Genomic DNA, 25,118 nt, shown 5'->3' with positions numbered 1-25,118 from the left:
GTAAAACTGAATTACTGTGTCACAAAATGATGCATGTCTAAAAAGTGTGTCACCAACATGAAAAATATGGAAAGCTGTGCTCTAGAGTAAGCCCTCGAAAAGCTAATAGAATGTTTCTCCAGAGGGTTGGGGAGAATATAGAAGGTAACATGGATGTCTGAAGGCTGAGGGGGAGCCTAATATTGCTTCAATCCATGTTCCACACATGTTAAGTTCCACCAGATCATCCTTCCATCACTGGAGGCACAACAATTGGACCCAACCATTAATAAACAAACTCCATTTTCTGCCAATGCATTGCCATTTAATATGAGTAAATATAAAGGAAACTAGTACAGCATTCAATTCAAATCAAATATGTCAGATTTCAATGGAGCTGCAAAGCCACCTTGTAAGACTTTATTCTGTCAGTGAAAAGCATTTATTTTATTTTATTTTCCTTTCTTAAAAAACACCTAGGAGCAACTGAAGGATGATGATACAGACCTCATTGTCAATAACGATGAACTGTCTGTGACTTGTGCTGCTTCAGACCTTTCTCCAATGCCAGCACAGAACAGAATGGACCCACCCCATCTTCCAACCAAAGAAAACATTTACGAAGGAGACTTGGGCTTAGGAGGATATGAACTCCAGCCTGAATCGGCTCCAGGTCAATCCCAGTTGGTGTCCTCAGCCTGAGGTCCAGCGAAAATGTATATCACATTTTCATCAAAAGGAGCACAGAAGGCATGGAAGCCATGTTTATTATGCAGAGCTTGAAAATGTATTAAGGGCATAAATGGAGAAGAAGCAAAGCCTTGCTGAATCTATCCCTGGAGCCTGGAGGAATGAGAATTTATTACCATCCCTATATATTATACAACTACATTTAATTTTTCTGACAGTGCCAATTTTTAATAATGGAATTGAGGGCACCGTCTGTCTGCTACTGGGACATTACATATGCACTCATAGTCTCTGATCATGCTTCATCGTTCCCATTCCTATCTCACATGCGCACAAAGGCCTTTGAATGTTATTCTTCTAATTAATTCAATAGAGAGAAGGATGAGGATTTAGTTAACTACAGTACATGCTCCAAAGATCACAACCATTTTGATGTTGTTGCTCGCTTGCCTGTATACTCTCCTATGATGTCAGGTGGACAGTTCTTCCTTATTTCAGGCAGGGGGAGTTACCATTACTGTTGCAAGCTTTACATATATTTCAATCAATGGCAGTTTGCCAGCAATGGGGCGCACAAAAACTGGGCATTGATATATGAGCTGCTGAGGCCTGCACAAGTCACTAACTAGGGCCTTGTTATTGTTTTGATTGAGAATGATCACTGGTATAGACAGCAATCACACTTCCTTCCCCCAGTCAATTTGTTCCTGCCCCTGTGAGGTAGATTCATAATACAAAGCCCATGTGCTGTCTTTTCTTCCCTGGTGTTCTGTGTTGACTTCAGGAATGTGGAAAGAGAGGGAGAGAAAGACTGCAAGCCCATGCTATATAAGACTTTTAAAACAAGGTGTGCAAACTCTTTTTCACGTCCTCTGCAGCCTTAGATGTTGCAATGAGGAATAAGGCAGTCCTAGACACATGATAGCTCTGCACACTACACAGAGAAAAGGTCATCTGAATCATCCATCACGAGTGTATGAACATTGCTGCTCAAACCCACATATCAAGAAGGTTGTGGTAGTGCCGCAAAGAGCAAGTTCATGCTCTTGACAAACTGTTCAAATGACCTGCTAGCTACATGGCATAATACAATATGGACTGTGAAGCAATATGTTAAAGAAATAAGGTAGTAAAGGTGACTAGATGTCTTCATGGATGAGATTCTGATGCCTTTAAGAGGTCCATAGAGGGCAACTTTTCCTAACCTAGCTGACAGCCCTATGGCATGGCCTTATACCGAATCAGACCATAGGTCAATTTTACTCAATATCATCTGCACTCAAGGCCAGCTCCATGTGCTCTGCTGCTAAGATTCAACCCCTGTGTTCTGAGTTACCTACCCATTATGATGCTCATTAATTGGGTGGTTGCTGGACTACAGTAGCTTTAGAGCAACACATAGCAGGAACATAGCTTGAGAAGGAGGTCCTCCACAAGGTAGAGCTGTGGAGTATAAACTGCAATATAATTTTCTAACTTCTCTGTGGTCTACTGTTGTTTACAGATTTCTCTATCTTTGCCTGCTTCTTCCTGTATTAGAATAGCATCTAGTGCCTACAAGTGTTCAGCTCCTTTGTGGCCTTATGGACATGTAGTTTTGCTGCAATCATAGGTCTTCTTTTTGTGTTTATCTCTCCCCTAGAAAAAAAAAAACAGCAGCATCTTTGGCAATTATTTCTTTACCTATACCAGTGGTGTGTACCTAAGTGCAATTCTGTAGGAGAGGCAGGGCTGAGAAGGAAGTTAATTCACTATTACAATACAGGCAAGTGATACTACCAGTTTGAGATTTATATGTCATTTCCTGATATTTTAAAAGTCCGAAAATGATTGAAAACCAAGTAAAAAAAAACACAATACAGTGGAAAACAATGTCATACATTATCCTATCACTGATGCCGCTCAAATGCCCAGGAAAACAAAAACATCTTTACCTGATGCCAATATATAATGCCAGGTGATATTATTCCCAAGGCAATTCCTCATTTTGTAGATTTTTTCTACAAACACTTGCTTGGTGAGATAAGTAGAAGCAGGGAAATTTACCTCTTTGCAATGCAGTTTTCCCGACTTATGTATACTTTGATGTGACATGTTTTCAATGAAATAGCGCGGGTGAGATTGGCATATTTTATCATATACCTCAAATAATCGCTGAGTCATGGTAACAATCTCATGCCATCAAGTTCCAGGATAAACTGTGATTGTTTTGTCGTTTGATTCAGTGTTAGCACATGACTCTTCAGCACTTACCTACCTGGGAAGACGTATTTGGAAGGTATTGCAAATACATGCCCAGTATGTAATACATGCTTGTATCAAAGGGTCCATCTTCATGGAAATCTATCACACAACTGGAAGTTCAAGAAGCAATCCCGTGGAAAGTAGGGCTCAGATTGCTCATATTAACACTGAACAAGCAATCATAAGAGGAGCCCTGCTGGATCAAGTCAAAGACCCATCTAGCCAGCATCCTGGTCTCATCATGGCAAACCAGATGCTTATGAGATGCCTGCAAGCAGAACTCTCCCCATGTGTGATTCCTAGCAAGTGGTATTCAGAGGCATACAGTGGAGATATAGCAAAGCCATTATGACCAGTAGCCTTTGATAGCCTTGTCCTCTATAAATCTGCCTAATACTCTTTTAGAACCATCCATGTTGGTGGCCTTCGCTACTGTTGTCTGCTTGAAGCAGTGCTTCCTTTCTCCTCTCCTGAATCTTCCAGCATTCAGCTTCACTGAATGGCCCTGAGTTCAAATATTATGAGAGGGAGGAATCAGAAAAAAAAACTTACCCACATCATGAATAATCTTCTTCCTCCTCCTCCTCCTCCTCCTCTTCTTCTTCTTCTTCTTCTTCTTCTTCTTCTTCTTCTTCTACACCTCTATCATGACCCTGCCTTACTCTCCTTAAGAAACTCTAAAACTAGTAGCTTTTCCTCATAGAGGAGTTTCTCTAATCTCTTGCACTGTCCTGAACTTGAACTATGTACCCTAGCCCAGAATGGGATTCTCTAAGGAAATGCTTAATCATAAATGAAATGTAGAGTGGATTTCAAGAAAGATGAATGACTACGCTGAAAAAGCATTCCATGCAGAACTTTCATAATAGTGGTCACACGCTTTGGCCACAGTCCAGGACTGGGACTGCTTCTCTGAAATCAAAGCACGTAAAGATGACTAACTCTGTTCTGTACTGTACTGTATTGCATTTTATTCCCAACTCAGGAATGCAGCTTCAAGTTGCTTATTGCACAGTCATGAAAAGGTTGCTACCCTACAAGTCAAGCCTTAAGGGAAATTTTATGGAACAATGACTCATATCTTTCAACAACATCTGTAATCTGTAAGAATAAATGTCACACCATCTCGTTGAGACTGTGAATGATTGTAAAGTGGAATGGGTTTTGGTTCACTCACAGATGATAAGAGCAGCACAAACTTAAATATAATCAAGCTTTAATCTTGCTTTTCCAAGTCTAATTAATTGTCGATTGAATGTTATACTACAGCAGCTGCTTTAAGCCTTAATTTAAAACAGGGATTCTATGCACTCTACAGCTGATCACAAGCTGAAATGTGTTTTTATTGAATTTATTCCAAAACATGAATCAAGTTGCTTCAAAGTATCTCACAAGGGAAAATATATATTGGCTCTACTGATTTTTGACCCTGATGAAAAGAAGTCATCACTTTATAGCTCCTGGGTATGACATACTTAGCTGCCTAAGCAGAAGTAGAGGGGAAACAGAATGAAGAGAAACAAAATAAAAAAAATCCTTCCAGTAGCACCTTAGAGACCAACTAAGTTTGTTATTGGTATGAGCATTTGTGTGCATGCACACTTCTTCAGATACACACGAAAGCTCAAACCAATAACAAACTTAGTTGGTCTCTAAGGTGCTACTGGAAGGAATTTTTTAATTTTGTTTTGACTACAGCAGACCAACATGGCTTGTTGTTGTTGTTGTTGTTTAGTCGTTTAGTCGTGTCCGACTCTTCGTGACCCCATGGACCAGAGAACGCCAGGCACCTCTGTCCTCCACTGCCTCCCGCAGTTTGGTCAAACTCATGCTGGTAACCTCGAAGCTACCTACCTGTAACTAGGAATGAAGAGAGTTATGTATACACAGCAAGATGCATGTGGAACTGAGGTCACAAGAAGAACATGAAAAGACTCCCTTCTCAATGCCGTGGTGAAGGATGCAACTGGGATGTCCTGTAACCCAATGTGAGAATGAAGAATTCTGACCCAGGAGGCCTCATAAGAAATGGATAGACGAGTTAGACTATTATAAACAGCTTAGATATCTTTTCATCTAGTAGAAGGCATATACAGTTGTTACATAAACACCTTCCTGAAAACTGCTACAATGAGAAGCTTTAGTTCAGTAGGCAGGTTCATGGTTACCGGTATATCGCGCCAGAGGATGGAAAGTGGTTGCATCCTTTTGTAAAAGTTGTGAAAATAGTACCATGATAAATATATTTTATGGTGGTGGAGGGGGGAGAGAGAAGAGCCCAGTCGATAGAGGATTGCACAGTGCTACCTCTGGTAATGAACAGACTCCGTTCCGGAGGTCCATTCATAACCGGAAACTGTTCGTAACCTGAGGCGCGCTTTCACTAAAGGCATCTCCCGCTGCGCATGCACCTTTGGCACGCGATTTCCTCTCACATCCTGGGGCAAAGTTCACAACCAGGAGCACCTACTTCCAGGTTAGTGGAGCTCATAACCCGCAGCGTGCATAACCAGGAGTGTTCGCAACCAGAGGTCCGACTGTATTCAGCTGCAAATTTGCAAGCTTTTGTGACTTCAATACAATTTAAGTAGACAGAATGGGATCTGTGCTTCCTGTTGCCCAGGATTCTCCATCTCATCTGAAATCAATCTTGCATATCTCCCCACGGGGGAGATAAGCGAGATCAATTCTGGACAAGAACATGAAGTGCAAGGAACAAGAAGCACAAATCAATTTTCCATCCTGTCTCCCCCACCCCGCACTTTTTATTTCTTTCTTTTTTGGCTATGGCCTGAGTGGCTCTGAGTCTAAGATAACATTCAGGGCCAATATCTGATAACTGTGTTCTATATATAGAAATGGGTAAGATTAAATTCTCACATGGCCCTGTGAAAACTTGGTATTTGGGCTTTAGTCCAGTGTAATGTACAACTACCAGCTTAACTATAGGCACAAATGTATTGACAGTAATTGGGCTGCAAAAACTGCAATTAGTTGTGCATACATCGAACTTCCCTTAGACTAAATTGAAGTCTTTGCTCAGGCATTCATTATATTTGCTTGATTAAATTGACCTATTGCCTGATGTGAAATATTTCATTTGTTCGCTTTAACCTAATTTGTCTGAGCAAAACTGCAGATGCCCCACCATTTCATACATGCTTGCTCACTTCCCGGTGGCTCTATCACACACACCTGTGATGCGCATGTGTGTAAATTCTTGCAGTGACATGAGCAGGGACAGTCTCATCAGTCTTTTGCACCTGAGAAGCACTCTTTTGGAGAGAGCAGGATGAGAAAGCATGTGAGAAAGACTCACACTATCAGATCTGTCCACGAAGTTGCAATTTATCACACATATACTGCAGCTCTGTGGAATGACATCACACTGACATTGTATGGGACATTGTCATGGCACTTGTGGGTACCAAAGACAGACAAAATAGTTGACTCCTGTCATAAGAATTAGGGGTTCTGTAAATGGAGTGCATGAACATAAGTGTACTAGAGATAAATGCATAGACATAAGTGCACAAACACAGAAATATAAATCCATACACAAATTCACAAAACACGCACTGTTACTTCCAAAGCGGCCCTTTAAATTGACTCACCACCATCCCTATTGCTAGCCATCAAAACCTAGCTGACAAACAGACTGGCCAATAGAGAGAGCGCTAGCGGCAGGTGCTATAAATTGAAGGTGTGTATCTCCTGAAAAGGGATGTGGGTGGCGCTGTGGGTTAAACCACAGAGCCTAGGACTTGCTGATCAGAAGGTCGGCGGTTCGAATCCCTGCGATGGGGTGAGCTCCCGTTGCTCAGTCCCTGCTCCTGCCAACCTAGCAGTTCGAAAGCATGTCAAGTGCAAGTATATAAATAGGTACCGCTCTGGTGGGAAGGTAAACGGCGTTTCCATGCGCTGCTCTGGTTTGCCAGAAGCGGCTTAGTCATGCTGGCCACATGACCCGGAAGCTGTACGCCGGCTCCCTTGGCCAATAAAGCAAGATGAGCGCCGCAACCCCAGAGTCGGCCATGACTGGACCTAATGGTCAGGGGTCCCTTTACCTTTACCTATCTCCTGAAAACAATCAATATATGGCTCTCGGTCCATATTTTATGAATTGAAAGCCCTCTTTTATGAATTAAATTTATGTCAACCACTACAGAAACCCGAGAGATGGACAGGACAGCAGTGTGTGACCCCGCAGCCACCCCCACATCACGTAGGCAGAAAACTCAGAAGCTCTTCTGCAGGCTGTGTGTAAACTGAAATATTGAAGTGGGGACTGTTCAACAATAGAGGAGACCTGTCAAACAGAGGTTTTCCACTCATCAAAGAGGGATGACATGAGCAAGAGCAAGAAGAATGGGTCTTAGCGAAGCAGGAGAAAGGTTAATTATACTGTAATTCCTAAAGGCATGGTCAAAAAATGTCTGGCAATGAATGGCAGGTCCAGACGAGCAATTCACACAAAGCATCATGATTGCAGTCATGTACACCAGTTTTGCTGGGCTGACATTTTGGTGATGCTTATCGTATGTTTTGTATTGGGCTTTGGGCAGATACTTTCTGAGGTTTTAAAAGTTATTACATTCTTGTGTCCAGGCAGGCTCACTCTTTTCCTTTTGGGTTAGAGGGACACCCTGTTGCAACAGAACGTAATAAAGATCAAGCTTATCAGCTTGCCTTGCTTTTCTTTTCACCTGATTTGATGTCGCCTTTGTTTCCTCTGAGGGACACAGGTGGCGCGGAGGGTTAAACCACAAAGCCTAGGGCTTGCCGATCAGAAGGTCAGAGGTTCGAATCCCCACGATGAGGTGAGCTCCCGTTGCTCGGTCCCTGCTCCTGCCAACCTAGCAGTTCAAAAGCACGTCAATGTAGTACCGCTCTGGCGGAAAGGTAAACGGCGTTTCCGTGCGCTGCTCTGGTTCGCCAGAAGTGGCTTAGTCATGCTGGCCACATGACCCGGAAGCTGTACACTGGCTCCCTTGGCCAATAAAGCGAGATGAGCACCGCAACCCCAGAGTCATCTGCGACTGGACCTAACGGTCAGGGGTCCCTTTACATTTACCTTTGTTTCCTCTGACTGACATCGGACCTCAAGGGATCCCGCATCCCTTGCGAGGGGGTTATTCTGTAAAAGCAAACTCTGGATTTTTATAATGCTCTCGGTGCAGGGCTCGGGAAGAGGTATCTAGAGGAAGGGTTTAGAAGCCCACAGGAACAATCCGAGTAAAGAGAAACAAGGGGAGATGCCTTAAAAACAGATCAGGCAGTTTGTCCTTTTGAGCCTTGTGCTCTGATTGTCAAGGGCTTGTCAACTGGAGTTAACAAGGAGTGAGCCTTTTGAGACCTCAGTGGAAGGCATAAGAACATAAGATGAGCCCTGCTGGATCAGGCCAAAGGCCCATCTACTCCAGCAAACTGTTCTCACAGATGCCTGTGATAAGCCTGCACAAGGGCACTCTCCCTTCCTGGTTTTCCAGCAACTGGTATTCAAAAGAATACTGTCTCCAACAATGGAGGCAGAGCATAACCAGCATGGCTGGTGGCCATGTTGGACTTCTGGGATAGCTCAGTTGGTAGAGCATGAGACTCTTAATTTCAGGGTCATGGGTTCAAGTCCCAGATTGGGTAAAATATTTCTGCATTGCAGCGGGTTGGACTAGATGACTTTTGTTGGTCCATCCAACTTTACAATTCTATTATTCTTTGTGCTCTTCCATTCATCTGTGTTCCTTCACAAAAAGTAAAGACTTTCTGTGGTCAAGGAGGAGACAGCTTAACTTGCAACCCTAAGAGAAACGTTTTGGCTTTTCTTTAAACGATTGCTTGCTTTTTCAGATGTACATGGATACAAAAGCATTCGACCATATGAAGAAGAAATCAAAATACAGAACTTCAAGAAAACAGGGCTGGGGGGCTGGGCACTACTACAATATTGCATCCTAAACAGGGAAGGATTTCAGGGAGGGAGATGTATACGTTGATGGCAGCTGGCCTTGCCCATCAGAAACAGACAGTTTGAAGAAGACAAACTGTAGAGCAGCTTTTAAACTTATTTCTAGAGGAAAGCTGACAAATAGAATCACAAAACAGTAGAGTTGGAAGGGTCCTATATCTAGTCCAACCTCCTGCAATGCAGGAATCTTGCCCACGACACAGGTGGCCATCTCAATCAGAACAATTCATCCTTATAGATTAAGTTCTGAATCGAGAGAAGGCCCTCCAGATGTTGTTCAGCTCCCATTATCCCCAGCCAACATGGCCAATGGTGAGAGATGATGGGAGATGGATCCCAAGAACATCTAGAGAGAAACAAATTTCCCCACCCGTTTTAAATGTTCTATATCCACAAAGCGTGGTTAGCACAGAAATAGGCAACAGGCATACCAAAAGTACAGAGCCAATCAAAACTCTTTGATTGTTTGAAAGGTTAAAAAAAATACATATGAACGAGTTATTTGAAGAGCAATAGAATAGAAATGATGGGCAAATTAGACTTGCCTGGGACTTAACAGTATATAAATATAATGGAAATTTCAGAAACCAGGTGCAACAGAGAAAATTGTTGGATACGGTTCACGCTGAATAAAATGAATCAGTAGAAGAGAAGGCCAGATTGATGGCTGCTTTGTCCTGTGTGTCAAAGAAGGCAAAGATGATTATTAGAAATCCTACAAAAATAAATTTATCCACAGGATCACTCTGGAGAGAACAAAAGCAGTACAGTTAAAGACTTGCAATCAGCCAACTGGCCAACACGTTGGCAGTAGTCTGGGAAGCAGCATGGCTAAGCAGCAGAGACAAGGAAAAGGCAAGTAATAAGCAATATTTAATTATTTAGGACAGTGTTCTTGAAGCTACGAACATGAGTTTGACCAAGCTGCGGGAGGCAGTGGAAGACAGGAGTGCCTGGCGTGCTCTAGTCCATAGGGTCATGAAGAGTCAGACACGACTAAATGACTAAACAACAACAAATTATTTAGGATGCTTTATTTAGGATTTAAGAACTAAAATCCATCAGCACCATCATAATTCTGTAACAGGACACATGCTTTGTATACAAAAGGTGCTAGGTTCAATCCTCTCCACTTTCAGGTAGAGCTGAGCTACGAATGCTCCCTAGTCTGAAACCTTGGAAAGTCACTGCCCATCAGCATGCAGATAATACTGTGGTACAAGGTTCCATGGATACCCTTGTAAAACATGTTACAAACATGCATTGTGAAGTTGGGAGATTCCCATATGAGATATATATGCTCTGCAACGTTGTATTTCTGTTCGGTTTTTATTTTTTATGTTTATTTCTCGATTGCGTTGTTTGTGCATGGCTTTTATTTTATATTTTAATAGTCTATTATAAGGCAGCTTTCTGCATGAGAGTCTCTCCACCCCGCTGCTCACCGCCCCCTCCTCATTTCCTGTGAGTGGATGGAAAACAGCTCTCTTGAACTTCTTGCAATGAACCACTTCAGAGTGTTTTAATAAATAAATAACATAATGTAACCCAGGCAATCCTATCATCAGCAATGTAATCCTGGCAGACGTGAATCCCAGCTAGTCATCTGTGAACTGCCTGTCAACAAATTTACCAGAAAAAAACAACATTACAGTGGTGCCTCGGGTTACATATGCTTCAGGTTACATACGCTTCAGGTTAAAGACTCCGCTAACCCAGAAATATTACCTCGGGTTAAGAACTTTGCTTCAGGATGAGAACAGAAATCGTGCTCTGGTGGCATGGCGGCAGCAGGAGGCCCCATTAGCTAAAGTGGTGCTTCAGGTTAAGAACAGTTTCAGGTTAAGTACGGACCTCCGGAACGAATTAAGTACTTAACCTGAGGTACCACTGTATAGCAGAATCTGGAAGTTTGCTTTGCTTCATTCCACTCTCGAATGGTTTAGTTGCCAAGTTTTGTTCTCTTTTCCTGAAGGAAACTCAATGTTAGATGAGTCCATGTGAATTTGGCTTACAGGTTTTGCCATCTTCTTTAGAAAGAGATCCCCTCCCATGTTTTCTTGTGGAAATAGCATGAAGAAGGGGTAAAAAAAAAAAACTTACTCTACTCTACTCTTCTGCTATCATTTAAATCAGTAGGGGGCTGTTAGCATCTAGGAGATCAGTGAATAGATCTCTGGTTTTGCCCTGGGTATGTTGGTCTGGCTTGGCAATTGTTCTAAAACGCTTTTACTTTTAACAGCTTAGCTCTACGTACCCAACAGGGAAAGCTGATGGGTATAAATAAAACACTACTGTTACTTCCCTCAATTAGAGCTTTAAAAAAGAGAGACAGTGTCATCTCTAAAAACATATTAAAATAATGTATTCTGTCCACATGAGGAGGTATTATTGCTAGGCATTACACATGCCTTAGACAAGCAATACACCAGTGAGTTAAAGATGATAATAATGCTCTCCTATATAAGAAATAATGAGATTTCTTATATTTGACTGGAGCACATACTAAACTAGCCCCATGTCCCAGAATACAGAGCAGAGTAGAACTCAACACACAAGGCAAGAAGGGGGGAGAAGCAAGCAGGAGAATAAAGAAAGATGATGGAGGGGAGAGAATTAATTTGGATGCCAAAGGAGAGAATGATCCTAAAGGAAGTCAGAAAGCAGTTCCAACTAAGATGTGTCTGGAGATTCCCATGTAAGTCTGCAATATGTGCTTTTGTTCTAATGAGCCTGTCAGTGACAAGCTGGCTCCCTCCAGATATTTTTATTTGTTCTTCTTTCATCATCTTTTGCCTGAAAGCATCCCTGCTCCCTTATATAGAGAGGCTCCATTGTTGATTCCCATTAGGGTGCTTTATCACTTCCACTCCTCTTTCCCCTCCTAAAATGGATTGAACATGGGTTTTAATATACTTTCATTATGCTTATGTGAAAATGCCCTGGGTGTGCTATATAAATATTGTCATCCCCGTTTTATTTGGTAAGATTTCAGGCTGAAAACACTAGTTAAATCATCCTGGGTGACTCAAATGGGCCCAAACCACATGAGTGCCTGCCACTTGTCACAACCAACGAACCTTACAAAGAGGTGCTCGTTTAATTCAGGGTCCCAGCACCAGCAACAGTCAGGGTAAGGGAGACAGTGGATTACCTTTGAAGCCTGACTCCATGTGTCTGTACTTGGTTGTAAACACCACTGAGTTAAAAGTGATGTGGGTGGCGCTGTGGTCTAAACCACTGAGTCTCTTAGGCTTGCCGATCAGAAGGTCGGCGGTTCGAATCCCCATGACGGGGTGAGCTCCCGTTGCTCTGTCCCAGCTCCTGCAAACCTAGCAGTTCGAAAGCATACCAGTGCACCAGTGGACCACTGCGGTGGGAAGGTAAACGGCATTTCCGTGTGCTCTGGCTTTGGTCACAGTGTTCTTTTGTGGTTTAGTCATACTGGCCACATGATCCAGAAAGCTGTCTGTGGACAAATGCCAGATCCCTCGGCCTGAAAGTGAGATGAGCACTGCAACCCCATAGTCGCCTCTGACTGGACTTAACCATCCAGGAGCTCTTTACCTTTACCTTACTCCCTAAAATAAGTATTCAGAAGAATGCAGCCTAAATTCTCATTCCCTTCCATTCTTCTTACAATTCCCCAAAAGAAGCAGCATTCATTCCATGTCAGTGGCCAGCAGGATAGTGCAAAGCACTTAGATGTTGTGGCTCCATCTCTCTTTTCTCTTGTCACTGCTTCCATGCTTGGACAAGGCAGGTGAGCAGGTAGTGACAGCAAAGAGGAGGAGCAGGGCCAGGAGACTCTGGAAGTCAGCAATGGGATCCATGCAGGTCTGTGGGCATCAGAAGACGCCCAAAATGTCAAATTCTTAATGCCAGTCTGAGTAGAAATCTTCTTTTTCTTTGGCGATCACTTTTAGCTGAGTAAGATTGTCTTCCATAAACAGGGTATTAACAATGAGTCCGTAAGTGAGGCCAGTTCTGGACCCACAAATCCTTCCACAGTGGAGACATTGGTTTCCAGACGGGAGTTGATCATGGTGTGGATTTGCCAAGCGTGCCTTCCTCTTAGCACGTTTCTCCCTTGCATTTTGAGTTTGAGTGTTTTCAAAGCCCATGACACCTTTGGTAAAGGCTGTTCTCCAGTTGGAGCGCTCGCAGGCAAGTGTTTCCCAATTGTTGGTGTTTGTACTACATTTTTTAAGATTTGCCTTGAGACAGTCTTTAAACCTCTTTTGTTGACCATCAGCATTACGCTTTCCATTTTTAAGTTCGGGATAGAGTAGTTGCTTTGGAAGACGATCATCAGGCATCCACACAACATGACCAGTAGAAATAGGAACCTGCTAATGTCCTATATAGTTTTTTCAATACTTTTTTTCCTTTCAAAAGTTAGAAAGTTTCTAGTGAAGGTTCCTGGTATAAAGTGAATTTGGGTAAGTGGATGTAAGGCTTTCCTGACTGATGGTTGAGAAGAGAACAAAGACACATCCTGCACTCCTAGTTCCTGCTCTTTCCACCCACATGGACCCTGGTATAAGAAACATATTTCTGAGAGTCTATTGTTAGCGCATTCTCTGCAAACTGGTGATTTAACCCAGAGCTCTTATCTTGTAAAAGATTTTAATTAGCTTTATTGTGAGTCTATCATGAGGTGTCTCAAAGGTTCCTGTCAAATAGGTACTGGTGGGGGGAAGCTATTATAAAACCACCTTTAATAAGAGTAAGCAAAGCTGCTGCTGCAGAAGATGTTGACCTCTGTGTTTAGCAGATAACCTCTATTTCTCTTTCTGACTCTTGAGGTCTCTCAAAATGTCAGCTTGAGCACGGAAAAAGGTTTGAAATTTTGGACACTAAAGAAACATTTCATGTTCCATACGCTAGCAGGTTTTTTGAGTGCTTGTGTAGTTTTGCAAGAAATTGCACAAAGCGAAGGGACGTGTTAATTTATAGCCTTGCTTTTCTCCTGGTTTTCCTTTCATGTCTTCTTTTTCTCATCTATTGTATTTGCAGTGCAGGCGGATCCGTTAGGGCAACTGAGGCATCTCCTCAAGAACCCCAGCCAGCTCTCAGCCAGCCATGCCTGCCTCCCTTCCTACTTTGCAACTAGTCCAGAGGACAGCCATGGCTTTCTGCTTCCTCCTCCTTAGTCTCAGTCTTGCCCTTGTGGGACTCAGTAGGGAGGAGGAGGAAGAGGAGGACAAAACTGGAATTAGTGAACTCTGCCTGTTGTTGGCTCTGACCCCCTTCGCTCCTGCTAGTCCCAGCACCAAGCACCATTGTGTGCTTGATTGCCTTTGATGCAGACACTGGGTGTGAAAGGTGGGTGTGCAGCTGGGACCTATAGTTGGCTGTGGAGCATGAAGATTGGCTAAGGCAGGCACCAGCCATTCCACAGCCTAGAACAGGAAGGCTGTGCAGGAACAGACTTTGGTCTTTCCAATTTCAGCAGTGCCCTGTACAAGGCCAAAATTTGGCATACATACACACAGACACACACGCCTCTCAGCTTCCATTCTGCTCAATTCACTATGTAATAGTTGCTCTTTCCCTACTGCAGCAGCGACATTTGGTCTGCAAGCTGGGTAGCTAACCAGGACGTCCCTTCTGCAGACAACAAGCATGTCCTGCCATGTTTATTCTCTTGAGGGTTTGCATTTCTCCCCTTCCCACTCCAAATGCCACTCATAGCCATCCCTTCACTCATTGGCTAAGAGCTCCAAGAGGGCAGTTTCGCAGGGTCGTTTCTCCAGAAGGGTTTGGAGATAACGGCAGCTCTTCCTTCTCACACGCTGACCATCCTCATCCCCATTCCCAGCAGTGCCATGTCAGTTGGAGACTTTTCCAGCTGAGAGCTTCTGGGTGTGGAGCCAAGCATTCTTCTGACTCCTGCTCTTCCTTCTGGTTCTCCAAAAGAGGGAAGGTGCAAGAGGTCTCCCTCTCTCTCTCCCCTCAGGCCTGTGTGTGTCAGACCAGGAAGCCATGAGCAAGTTCCTGGTGGTTGACTTCTGCTCCAGTGCCAGTGAGACTGTGGCATGCCAGCCAGTCAATGGTTTTGTGTAGAGCATGCACCATTCCCAGGATGCTTGGGGTCGAAGTCATATGCATTGAATGTGCTTTAAATGTAAGGCATGTGAGCAGAGGTCAAGGGCTACAGGTTGCCCAGCCCTGCTGTACTGGATAGACCTTTGTCCTATCCAGCAGCAAGATTGTGTTTATGTACACAGTGACCTTAGGCTCTCAACTGAAGCTACCAACAGGGTTCCTGAGGATAAACACACAGGATCACGTACCCTGCCTTGAACTAAAAGAATGTGCTGGTCCCATGGGTTACTCGAGAGGTGAGGTCCAAGTCCAGTCCATGGTCAAAGATGCAACATGGAAGCAGTCTGTAGTAGATGAAGCTGGGTGCAGGGCAGGGAGTTGGGTGAAGTCAGGGACAGGCATGTGAACGGCGAGCCAGGGCAAGGCAGGTAAGCAGGACAGGGTTCAGGCAGGAACTAGCAACCAACATTGTTGCTCCCGCAGCTTGGGACTGGGGCTGGCCAGCTTTTATCTGCCCCGAGGCATAGGGCGGCCCCGATCCTCTGGTGACTTGCCTCTCCTGGCCTGGAGACGAGCACTCCTCCTGCGGGAACTTAGTTCCCTCCGCCTCTCTGCCCTGAGCCTCTGCAGCTCAGGAGAGGCTGGAGGGTTACTGGACCCAGAGGCAACCTCAGCTTCCTCTGACGGGGCTGAGAGTGGAGCACCTGCAGGCAAGGGTGCCTCCACACCCTCAGGAGCCAGAGCAGACTCAGCTGGTGCTGCACCTGAGGATCCAGCACAGGTGAGGACCCTTCAGGCTCATGCCTCAGCCCCGGCTCAGCTGGTTCTGGAGGCGAGGTCTCCTGTATAGGTTGGGATCCCTCAGGTTCAGCATCCGAGTGCGAATCCCAGGCCAAAAAAGAAAAAAAAACTCAAACAAAATGAAAGGACAACTATCACAGGAAAAGCACAAACTATACCTGGGGGCAGCAGGGGCAAGAAGCTGTGTGCCAATCCTTGCTTCCTTTTCTTTGTTCCTTTAAGGGGCTCCATTTTCAATGTCAGTTCCAGAACACAAGAAATAACAGCAGAGAAGCGAGTAACTCGGAACGTGTTGGTGGAGCCCCTTCTCTCACCAGTAGTTACTACCAGCAGCAGCCTGATCATGGATTAGCAGGACATCCTCTGTGACCAGAGGCAAGACTTCTCTCTAAGAGGCTTCGGCACCAATTCCTCTCGATTTAGAAATGAGGCTTTGACATCTGTGCTTTCAGACTCTTGTCTAAACAGGAAGGGAATCTATTGCACAAACAGTTACAAAAACTAGAAAACCGCATTATTCATGCTGGAGAGCCGGTGTGGGGATGAAAGTGAAGGGTGTCTGTTAGGCTTTGCTTTCCATCGCAAATTGGGAATTGGAAATGTAATGCTTGCTAGACCGAATCTTGTACCCTGGTGGAAAGGTTTGGCAGATTACATGGTTTTGCTATTAGTTAGTTTCACTTCTTCAAAGGAAGAACGGGAGGTGGAAAGAGAATGTAACTAAAGAGACTCTGAAGAAGGCTGCATGCTTTCAGGAGCATGCATATGCTCCCTGTACACAGTGCAGTGGGCAGCAATATGTATTTTATGTAGTAGGAAATCAAGAGAGTTTAAGAGGTCTTCTTTCAGAAAACTTGGTCACTGGGTTTCATGCACAGCCCTATTCCCTCTCTCTTAGAGCTCCATGCTGGTGATTTTTTGCATGCCGCAATATGTGCTTGATGCAAAAAGGTGAAAATGCAACAAATTGGTAAGGATGTTGGTTGGACATTCTGTCTTCTGATTTAATAACCCTGAATCCAGTTGCACTTTGTTGACCCATACCCAGCCTGCTTGTAGTAGCTGGTACCTCAGGCATGGTTGTACAGTGAAAATGGGACCTCTTTCAGAGTGATTGAACAAATCAGCAAAATCTGGACCGTCTGAGACCAAGGAGCTAATAAGTATGGGTATCCATGACATGCAGGAGTGTGTCCAGAAACCATGAGAGCTTGAGGCTATAAAAACAAAAACAAAAAGCAGCATAAATTGTGGAGGTGGCGCCATATCGTCATCCCATTATGTTCCAAACCATCTTTATTGAAACCTACACAACTTAGGAGACCAATTCTAAAGATAACCTCTATCTAGGTCAAGGTGGTGTTGGAGTACAAATCGCATCAGTTCTGCCCATTGGCCATGCTGACTCAGGCTGACAGGAGTGGGATCCAACAACATCTGAAAGCCATAGGCTCCTCACCCCTAATGTAGGCCATAAATATAGGCACATGTCCATCTGGTGCTTTGGGAGTCACAAACACCCCCAAGCTGAACCCCCTTCTTCACTGCGGGGGACAAAATAAGCTTTGTCCTGGGTGTTCCTTTGTTATATACACTAACCTAAATACATGAAAACATTTCTCTATAACTAGGCCTTTGGCTGATTGGACAATCTATGGATTTTTAAATATGTAAGGGGGATTATTGGTTTGTTTTTGTTTTCATTATATTATGTATTTTGTGTTCTGATTTAGCATTTTTATGTTGTGAACTGCCCTGAAGAGCAGAATAATAATAATAATAATAATAATAATAATAATAATAATAATAATAATAATAATAATGTCAATGGTTCACCCTCCCTGGGATGGCTGCCTTATTCTGAATTAGCAGCTTAAATCTATGCTGTTACCATGGGTTTTTACAGCAACCTGGAGAGTTCACTGGGATATACCTATGGGCCAATACCTAAATGTATTGCTACAATTATTCTTTCTGGAGGGATGTATACAGATTTCACTAAGTAGACATTATGAATAAAAATTTCCAGAGGAGATGAATAACTCTCTGATGATAGTCAGCATGTGTTTTATTTTCATTTAAAAGGAGTAAGGTTCTGAGGAGAGCCTTGCTAGTTCATATGGAGGGAGTGATATCAATGAGCTGACCACCCTCTGAAGTTGTGGTGGGAGGAAAAGAGTGTATAGGAACCTGGCGGAGTTTGGATTACAGGTTTGCTTCAACCCTGCAGAGAGTTCCGGCTCACCCAGCTCAGCCTACTGTGCAGAGGAATCCAAATGCAGGCTAAACATGTCTGTCCTCAGCTGAACCCAATTACAAATGCCATATAAGAAATGTTGCTTTTAGCCTTCCTTGTTTGGAAGAAAAACAAATGGCATAGTAAATGTTGGGCTCTGGGAGTTTCACAATAACAAGCTGAAGCACATTTCCCTGAGAGAACTCTCTAGCTGGGGATGACTAGTTTTTTCAGAGAGCAGATTGACACTGCCATCATGACGTATGACATATATCAATTACAATGACTATGCTGTGAATGTTGGCTTCAACATTTGAATACTGGCAGTCCGTGATAAAATTCTGTGGTTATCCAAAATATCCAGGACATATCAGTAAATGTTGATGGTCCCCTATATCCAACTGTCGGCCTTCACTGGTGTACATCCAAAAAATTGGCTATTTTATTATATTTTCTGGCATTCACAAAATTCACCTAGGTTGGAATCTGAGGATGATATGTGAATGACCACATGACAAAATTTTAGACAGTCACTATAATGTATACACTCTTTTTTCTTTTGTTCCACCATCATCTCTGGTCAAACAACCTGCATGCGAGATGTTTCTGGCATCTCCAGGTACGACTGGGAAGGACTCCTGCATGAAATCTTGCTTCATTCTGAGCTACATGAACACAACAGTCTGAGTTGGTATATAAGGCATTTTCCTATGTTCTTACGATGATTCTTACTTGATTGAGATTAATCTTTCAGTACCATATTGAAGCTATGCCTCTTCTTTTGCTTATTTGGCACTGCCCCCTATTCCCCTTTGCCTCCAGTGCATGCAGGGCACATCCTTCATGTTTGTATGCTCTCTGCAAGACACTAGAAGCAATTGTGTGTTGACCATTGACATTAGCAAAAGTCTATGCAAACTGAAGACTTCAGCAGCATTTTCCAGCCATTTGCATCTTAAAAAGCAGAGACATCACCTTGCCAACAAAGGTCCGTATAGGAAAAGCTATGGTTTTCCCAGTAGTGATGTATGGAAGTGAGAGCTGGACCATAAAGAAGGCTGATCACCGAAGAATGGATGCTTTTGAATTATGGTGCTGGAGGAGACTCTTGAGAGTCCCATGGACTGCAAGAAGATCAAACGTATCCATTCTGAAGGAAATCAGCCCTGAGTGCTCACTGGAAGGACAGATCCTGAAGCTGAGGCTCCAATACTTCGGCCACCTCATGAAAAGAGAGGACTCCCTGGAAAAGACCCTGATGTTGGGAAAGATGGAGGGCACAAGGAGAAGGGGACGACAGAGGACGAGATGGGTGGATAGTGTTCTTGAAGCTACCAGCATGAGTTTGACCAAGCTGTGGGAGGCAATGGAAGACAGGAGTGCCTGGCCTGCTCTGGTCCATGGGGTCACGAAGAGTCGGACACGACTAAACGACTAAACAACAACAACCAACCAACCAAAGGTTGCATATTACATGTCATGAACACTGTTTCCTCCATATGCAGTTCCAATAATTTACAGTCAGTGCAAGTACCACAGTGGAACTGATAATGGGCTCTCATTCTACTATAACGCTTTTAAGCTGGCCATTCAGGACAGAGGAGGTTTTGTTCAGTATGGATCCTAATGACCATATAATGTGATAAAGCCACCATTGGCATCTGGTGGTTTCTAGCATGGTGGCTAAGAGTATAAATGTGCCAAAGCAGCTGGGACACCTCACAATTTTACAGCAAACCTCTCCCTGCATTGGCCCTGTTTTTGCCAATTTTCCAGGAGTTGGCTTCCTGTGGTCTTATTGTATCTGATCATTCCAGCACTTACCCATTATTCTGGCTCCCTAATGGGGAATGCATATGTGGGAAACAGCTTTAGAAAAGTCAATGAGGCAACATGGAAGAAGACACTGAGATGGCAGTGGAAGAAGGAAGCCAAGAGATGCAAGCCAATGAGCTTAAAAGTTCCGCCATTTTTTTAAAAAAAATTAAGGCCCATAAACACTGCTGGTACCATCATACTCACAAGTGCTATTAATTCAATTGGTAGGGGGAATGTATTTTCACACACATCCACGGGGACACGAAAGCCAGTTCCTTGCGTTGTGACCCCATGTGTGAAGGAGCTAGTTGTGAATGGAGCAACTGTCTGGCGAGACAGATCACTTCCTGCAGCCTGATATTACTTTATTCTGTAATGCAAAGGACAGAAATACAAGCTGGTTGACTAGTTTGACTTGTGCAGGTGGGCAGTTTGGAGCAGTGAGTTTTAAAAATGCCAAGCAATTCACTTATTCCCGTTTTAATCATGGTTCCTATACCTGACTAAGATACCGTTTATCATTCCCACCACCACCGTTTGCGCACACTCAAACAGACATCTTTTCACCTTTCAGGACTATAAACACCAGAGCTGTTCCAAAAGTGAGAGTATCATAGCCTTAGAGGGAGCCAGCAGCAGCTTTTACTGCTCTAGACTGTCCCCTGAGATCCTCTACATTGTCAATTGAGCTCCCTGGCTACAATAAAGTCCCTTTGTGAAACTCGGAGTAGGGCTCCATTTCTTCCTGATGTAAATCCCCAGCACATATTGTAGATTACACAACAAAGGCGAACTCAGCGCAGAATTTTTTATCGTGCATTGCGGTGCTGGCTACCTTATCCCTTCTTATGCAAGGTGATTTAGACTCAACTTCCTCTTCTGCTGATAACAGCCCATGTTTCTGGATCCAACATCTTTCCTTAGTACAGCTCTCTTGACTGTGGAATGTGTTTCAGTAACAGATCAGTCGAGGATGTTTTTCACATTGCCCGGCAGGAGACAAAAGATGCGTTCTTCACTTTTCTCTTAGATATTTGCTTAGAAAACAGTGTAGTGGGGGACTGGTGGCTAATCCTTTCGTATGTTTGGGGTCATTGTTCATGATGAATAACAAGTTTGGCACCCACCCATTAAAAGCTTGGGATTTATCTAGCTGGAATTTTAGCCTTTCCTACATCAGGAGGCTCAGGGCCAGTAGTGTTTACACCCAATGAAGTTGTAATGTTTTAAATCATGTTTAGAAGATTAGAGATACACTGTGGGTTCCTCCTGTTGCTGCTCCTCTCTCACAAAGGCATCCCCTTCCTTCCCTTTTCAGAGCTAATGACTGTGGAGCTTTAAGTCTGCACCAACCCTGGTTAGCTTTAACCAGACTTTGCAAACCTGCTTCAGACTCTAATTGCAAAGATTCACATGGTTAGGAAATCAGGAATGTTATATACACTGGACCTGTGAAACATTTTAACCAATGCAGTCATTTGGATGGGTTCTTTTTTAAAATAAAAAAAATAAAAACAGTAATTAAAAGAATAAAACATAAAATGCATGGTTTGAATCAAAAGATCTTATATTAGTTTATTCACACAACTCCCTTTCCTGCAGAATAATAATAATAATAATAATAATAATAATAATAATAATAATTTATTATTTATACCCCGCCCATCTGGCTGGGTCCCCCCAGCCACTCTGGGTGGCTTCTAACAAAACACTAAAATACAATAGCCTATTAAACATTAAAAGCTTCCCTAAACAGGGCTGCCTTTAGATGTCTTCTAAAAGTTTGGTAATTATTTTTCTCTTTGACATCTGGTGGGAGGGCGTTCCACAGGGTGGGCGCCACTACCGAGAAGGCCCTCTGCCTGGTTCCCTGTAACTTGGCTTCTCGCAGCGAGGGAACTGCCAGAAGGCCCTCGGCGCTGGACCTCGGTGTCCGGGCAGAACGATGGGGGTGGAGACGCTCCTTCAGGTATACTGGACCAATGCTGTTTAGGGCTTTAAAGGTCAGCACCAACACTTTGAATTGTGTTCGGAAACGTACTGGGAGCCAGTGTAGGTCTTTCAAGACCGGTGTTACATGGTCTCGGCGGCCGCTCCCAGTCACCAGTCTAGCTGCCACATTCTGCATGATAGTGGGCTTGCAGTTTGTCCAGAATAATATGGGAGTTGTACACACAGGTGCTGCTGCCACCTGAGAAAATGTAGATGCTTGGAAAAGACCAGGAGAATTTCACTTTTTGTCCAGGTCTGATTGGAAAAAGCATTTCTGTGCTTCAGTCCCACACATGTTGTTTCCTTCTTGCTGAACACACCCTGGTTATTGCCTCAAATGCCTTGCCTTGCTTTCTACAGGTTCTATAATCCTCCTAGCTCCTTCTCTGAATCTTTCTTCCTGTCAGTGGCTGCACGCGAGGTGAAAATGATCCGGCTTCCACACAGTGTGATGAAGTCTTCAGGCTATAATATTGTTGCAAGGTAGGGTCTTTTGTTGGTGGGGAGCAGTTAATTCCTGGATCCAGCAAGAATTCAATTGTTGGACAAGGCAGACCAATTTCTGAGTTAATGGCCCCCTAAGTATGGGTCATTAAGGTAACAAAGGAAGTGGCTCTGTGCCAGAGAACAAAAGCCCTTTCCCTCACCTGGCTGGTAGTTAAAAGGACAAAAGCCAGAGTAGAGCTGTGGGGGGGAACTAAGAAGCTAGAAATATATATCCTAAAGTCACCACAGACCCTCATTCTAAGGAAACCGAATAAGGTAAGTGTTTGGAACCTCACCTTGCTCAGAGATTGGGGTGGCATGCAACAATACGATAACTGCCACCAGCGCATGAATTAATCATAGGATCAGCCCCAAGACATGATCCATTCTTTGGCCTCCCAAGCAACAATGATGAATCTTCCTACTGTAATTTGTTCTATAGGGACTCTGGATGCCTTTGGGCAATATTGGCTCTTTATAAGAGCATCCCCAGGCTGACTTCCAATTTGATTTTAGGATTTCCCAGTCTGCAACTCTCCTTCAGTGCTGTAGCAACTCTGTTTCCCCTCCCCAGGCAATTGTGCGGCAGACGGATGTCATGTCCCGAAGCAGTTTGTCTGGTCTGTCAGCTGCAGCCATCCAGAATGTCTTAAAAAATCATTTACACTCTCAGTGTACGCTTGCCAAGCGGATTGTACACTTTGGGCTCCAGTGCTCGCTGTCAGCCCTGGAAGCAGCTCTTATTAATTCAGATCCATGGATCTACTTCGCATGAAGTGTGTAGCTTTATCAGCAGGGGAGGGTGAAGGAATACTAGAGCATCTTCTCCTCATTCTCCCAAGCTAATCCAGAATGGACTCTAACCCCTGGACTCTTAGCCAGCACAGAAAAACCATAGGTGAATTTGTCAATTTCAGATCTCTCGATTTCTTGCTTTTTCCAGTCTTTAAGTTCAGCTCTCCACACCAGTCAGTTTGCAATTGTAAACAAAAGTCCTCATAAAAGTTCATCAATATTTTCATGCAAATTTCTCCTAATACACACATGTTAGCACGCATTTCCCCCCAACATTTTAATTTATTTATTGACTACCCTTCACCCTCCGGACCCAAGGTGGGTTAATGCATTAAAACACCATATTTTTAAAAGTTTAAAACAACTTCCAATCATAAACATAAAAATAATGCATTTCTGTGTTTTACTTTCACTAGTACAGGCTTATATGTGCACATTTCATTCCAGCAGGTGCCCATTGGTGTACATTTCTTGGCCAGAGAACTGCACTGTGAAATTCAGAAAGGTGTGACTTTTAAAAGGCACCTGTGTTTCGGTTTTGTGTCGTTTCAAAAAAATGCAAAATAAATCAAAATTCTCCCCCATTCCTAGGGGCAAGAGACCGACAGGGTGCTTGTTGAGACTTTGGCACACAGTTTTGTTTCCCAGCCTTTAATTCCTAGCCCTACTCGGACATTCTGCTATGGAGGTGTTGCAGGGTCACATGCTGCTGCCGCCTCCACTGGCCTTCTCACGTTGAACAGGAAAGTTTGAAGCGGGGTCGTAGGTGTGTAAAGCTAAATGTTAATGCATCCCTCCTTCCCTTGCACAGGGTTCTCAGCCACAGGGAAAACTGTAAGCCAAATGCAATTACAAGCTCCCTTCAAACCTTCCCAATCAACACATCGTTCTCCATGGATACAATTTCAGAATGCCTGAATTCAGTTGTTCCGACCTTTCACAACTCAATGCCTTTCAGGTGTTATTGCACTCTACCTTCCATCAGTCCCAGAAGGTATGGCCCAAGGTCAGGACATTGTAGTCCCAAACATCTAAATGTCCCCTGCTTTGCAAAAAACGCAGGGCTGGAGGAATGACAGACAGACAACCACCATTCATAGCCTCCCCTGAGTGAGAAGACCGTCCAAGTCAGGCCAACTAAAAGATTTTATTATGGTTGTGTGGGGAATCATAGTTGTTCTTTCCATGCTGAAGAAAGCAAGGCTTCTAATGGTGCAATCTTATACTTGTCTTCCCAGAAGGAAATCCCATTGAGTTCAGTGGGGCCTTACTCCCAGCTAATTGGGTAAAGGAAGGCCATCTAAGGCAACAAAACACAGGAGACTGCATCCCCTAACAGTCTGTTGTGTACAGTGGTGGCAACTTGAGAGTGATGGGGGGGGGACAACAACATCACACACGTGATGTCAGGACATCAGGAAGAGCTGGGGGTGGAGCTGAATGTGGTGGCCGTGCGACTTCAATGGCTGGCGCCTCTGCCTCCGCCTTTTCCTGGTGCCGCCACTGGCAGGAGGTTGCTTCAACCCTCCATCCCCTCCATGGCAGGAAGAGAAGAAAAAGGACCAGGCCACTAGAGCCATGCTAAGCTCGGCACCATGCTTTGCTTCCATGCTTTTTGGTCATTGGGGGGCTAGCCCCCACCCCCAAAATGTTCAGGGGAGCAAAAGCACTCAACCCCCAGAATTTTGCACCCCTTGTTGTGTAGTATTGCATACTTCATAATTCTTACACTAATATTTATAGAGGTGCAAGTTGCCGTGCTCCAGGAAGCGATGTGTGTGGTAGCCAGTTGTACAGCTGGCAGACAGAGCTACTGAAGCTTTCAAAATGCACATGTTGCCTTAAGAATGTAGTGTGTGCTTCAGTTCAAACAATGCCTCACCAAAGACAGGCAAAGCACAAAGCAGGTGTGCATGTATTTGAAGAGGGAAGAGTCTCCTTTCTGCACAACTGGATGCCCGCGGCACATCAGTCATAACACAGCCAGCTATACAGTGGCTGTTGCAAAAATGACACGGTTAGATCTAGGTGAGTTTCTTATTTATCTTTTCTTCCCTCCAA

The 25,118-nt window shown here is 43.9% G+C and overlaps 1 protein-coding gene across 1 annotated transcript in view; it reads left to right on the top strand.

Annotated features, from left to right (window-relative positions):
* The window catches only part of SLC9A9 (solute carrier family 9 member A9), a 257,643-nt gene extending 254,580 nt beyond the window's left edge, over positions 1–3,063 (top strand). The window contains exon 16 of the mRNA XM_053390193.1: positions 460–3,063. Coding sequence (XP_053246168.1) covers positions 460–681 — 222 coding nt within the window. The 3' untranslated portion in view covers positions 682–3,063. The remainder of the gene's footprint in view (positions 1–459) is intronic.
* The last annotated feature ends 22,055 nt before the right edge of the window (positions 3,064–25,118 follow it).

Source organism: Podarcis raffonei, chromosome 5, assembly GCF_027172205.1.
Source record: "Podarcis raffonei isolate rPodRaf1 chromosome 5, rPodRaf1.pri, whole genome shotgun sequence".
Taxonomy (NCBI): Eukaryota; Metazoa; Chordata; class Lepidosauria; order Squamata; family Lacertidae; genus Podarcis; species Podarcis raffonei.
The sequence above is the reverse complement of the archived record's forward strand: the minus strand, read 5'-3'. Positions and strand labels throughout refer to the sequence as shown.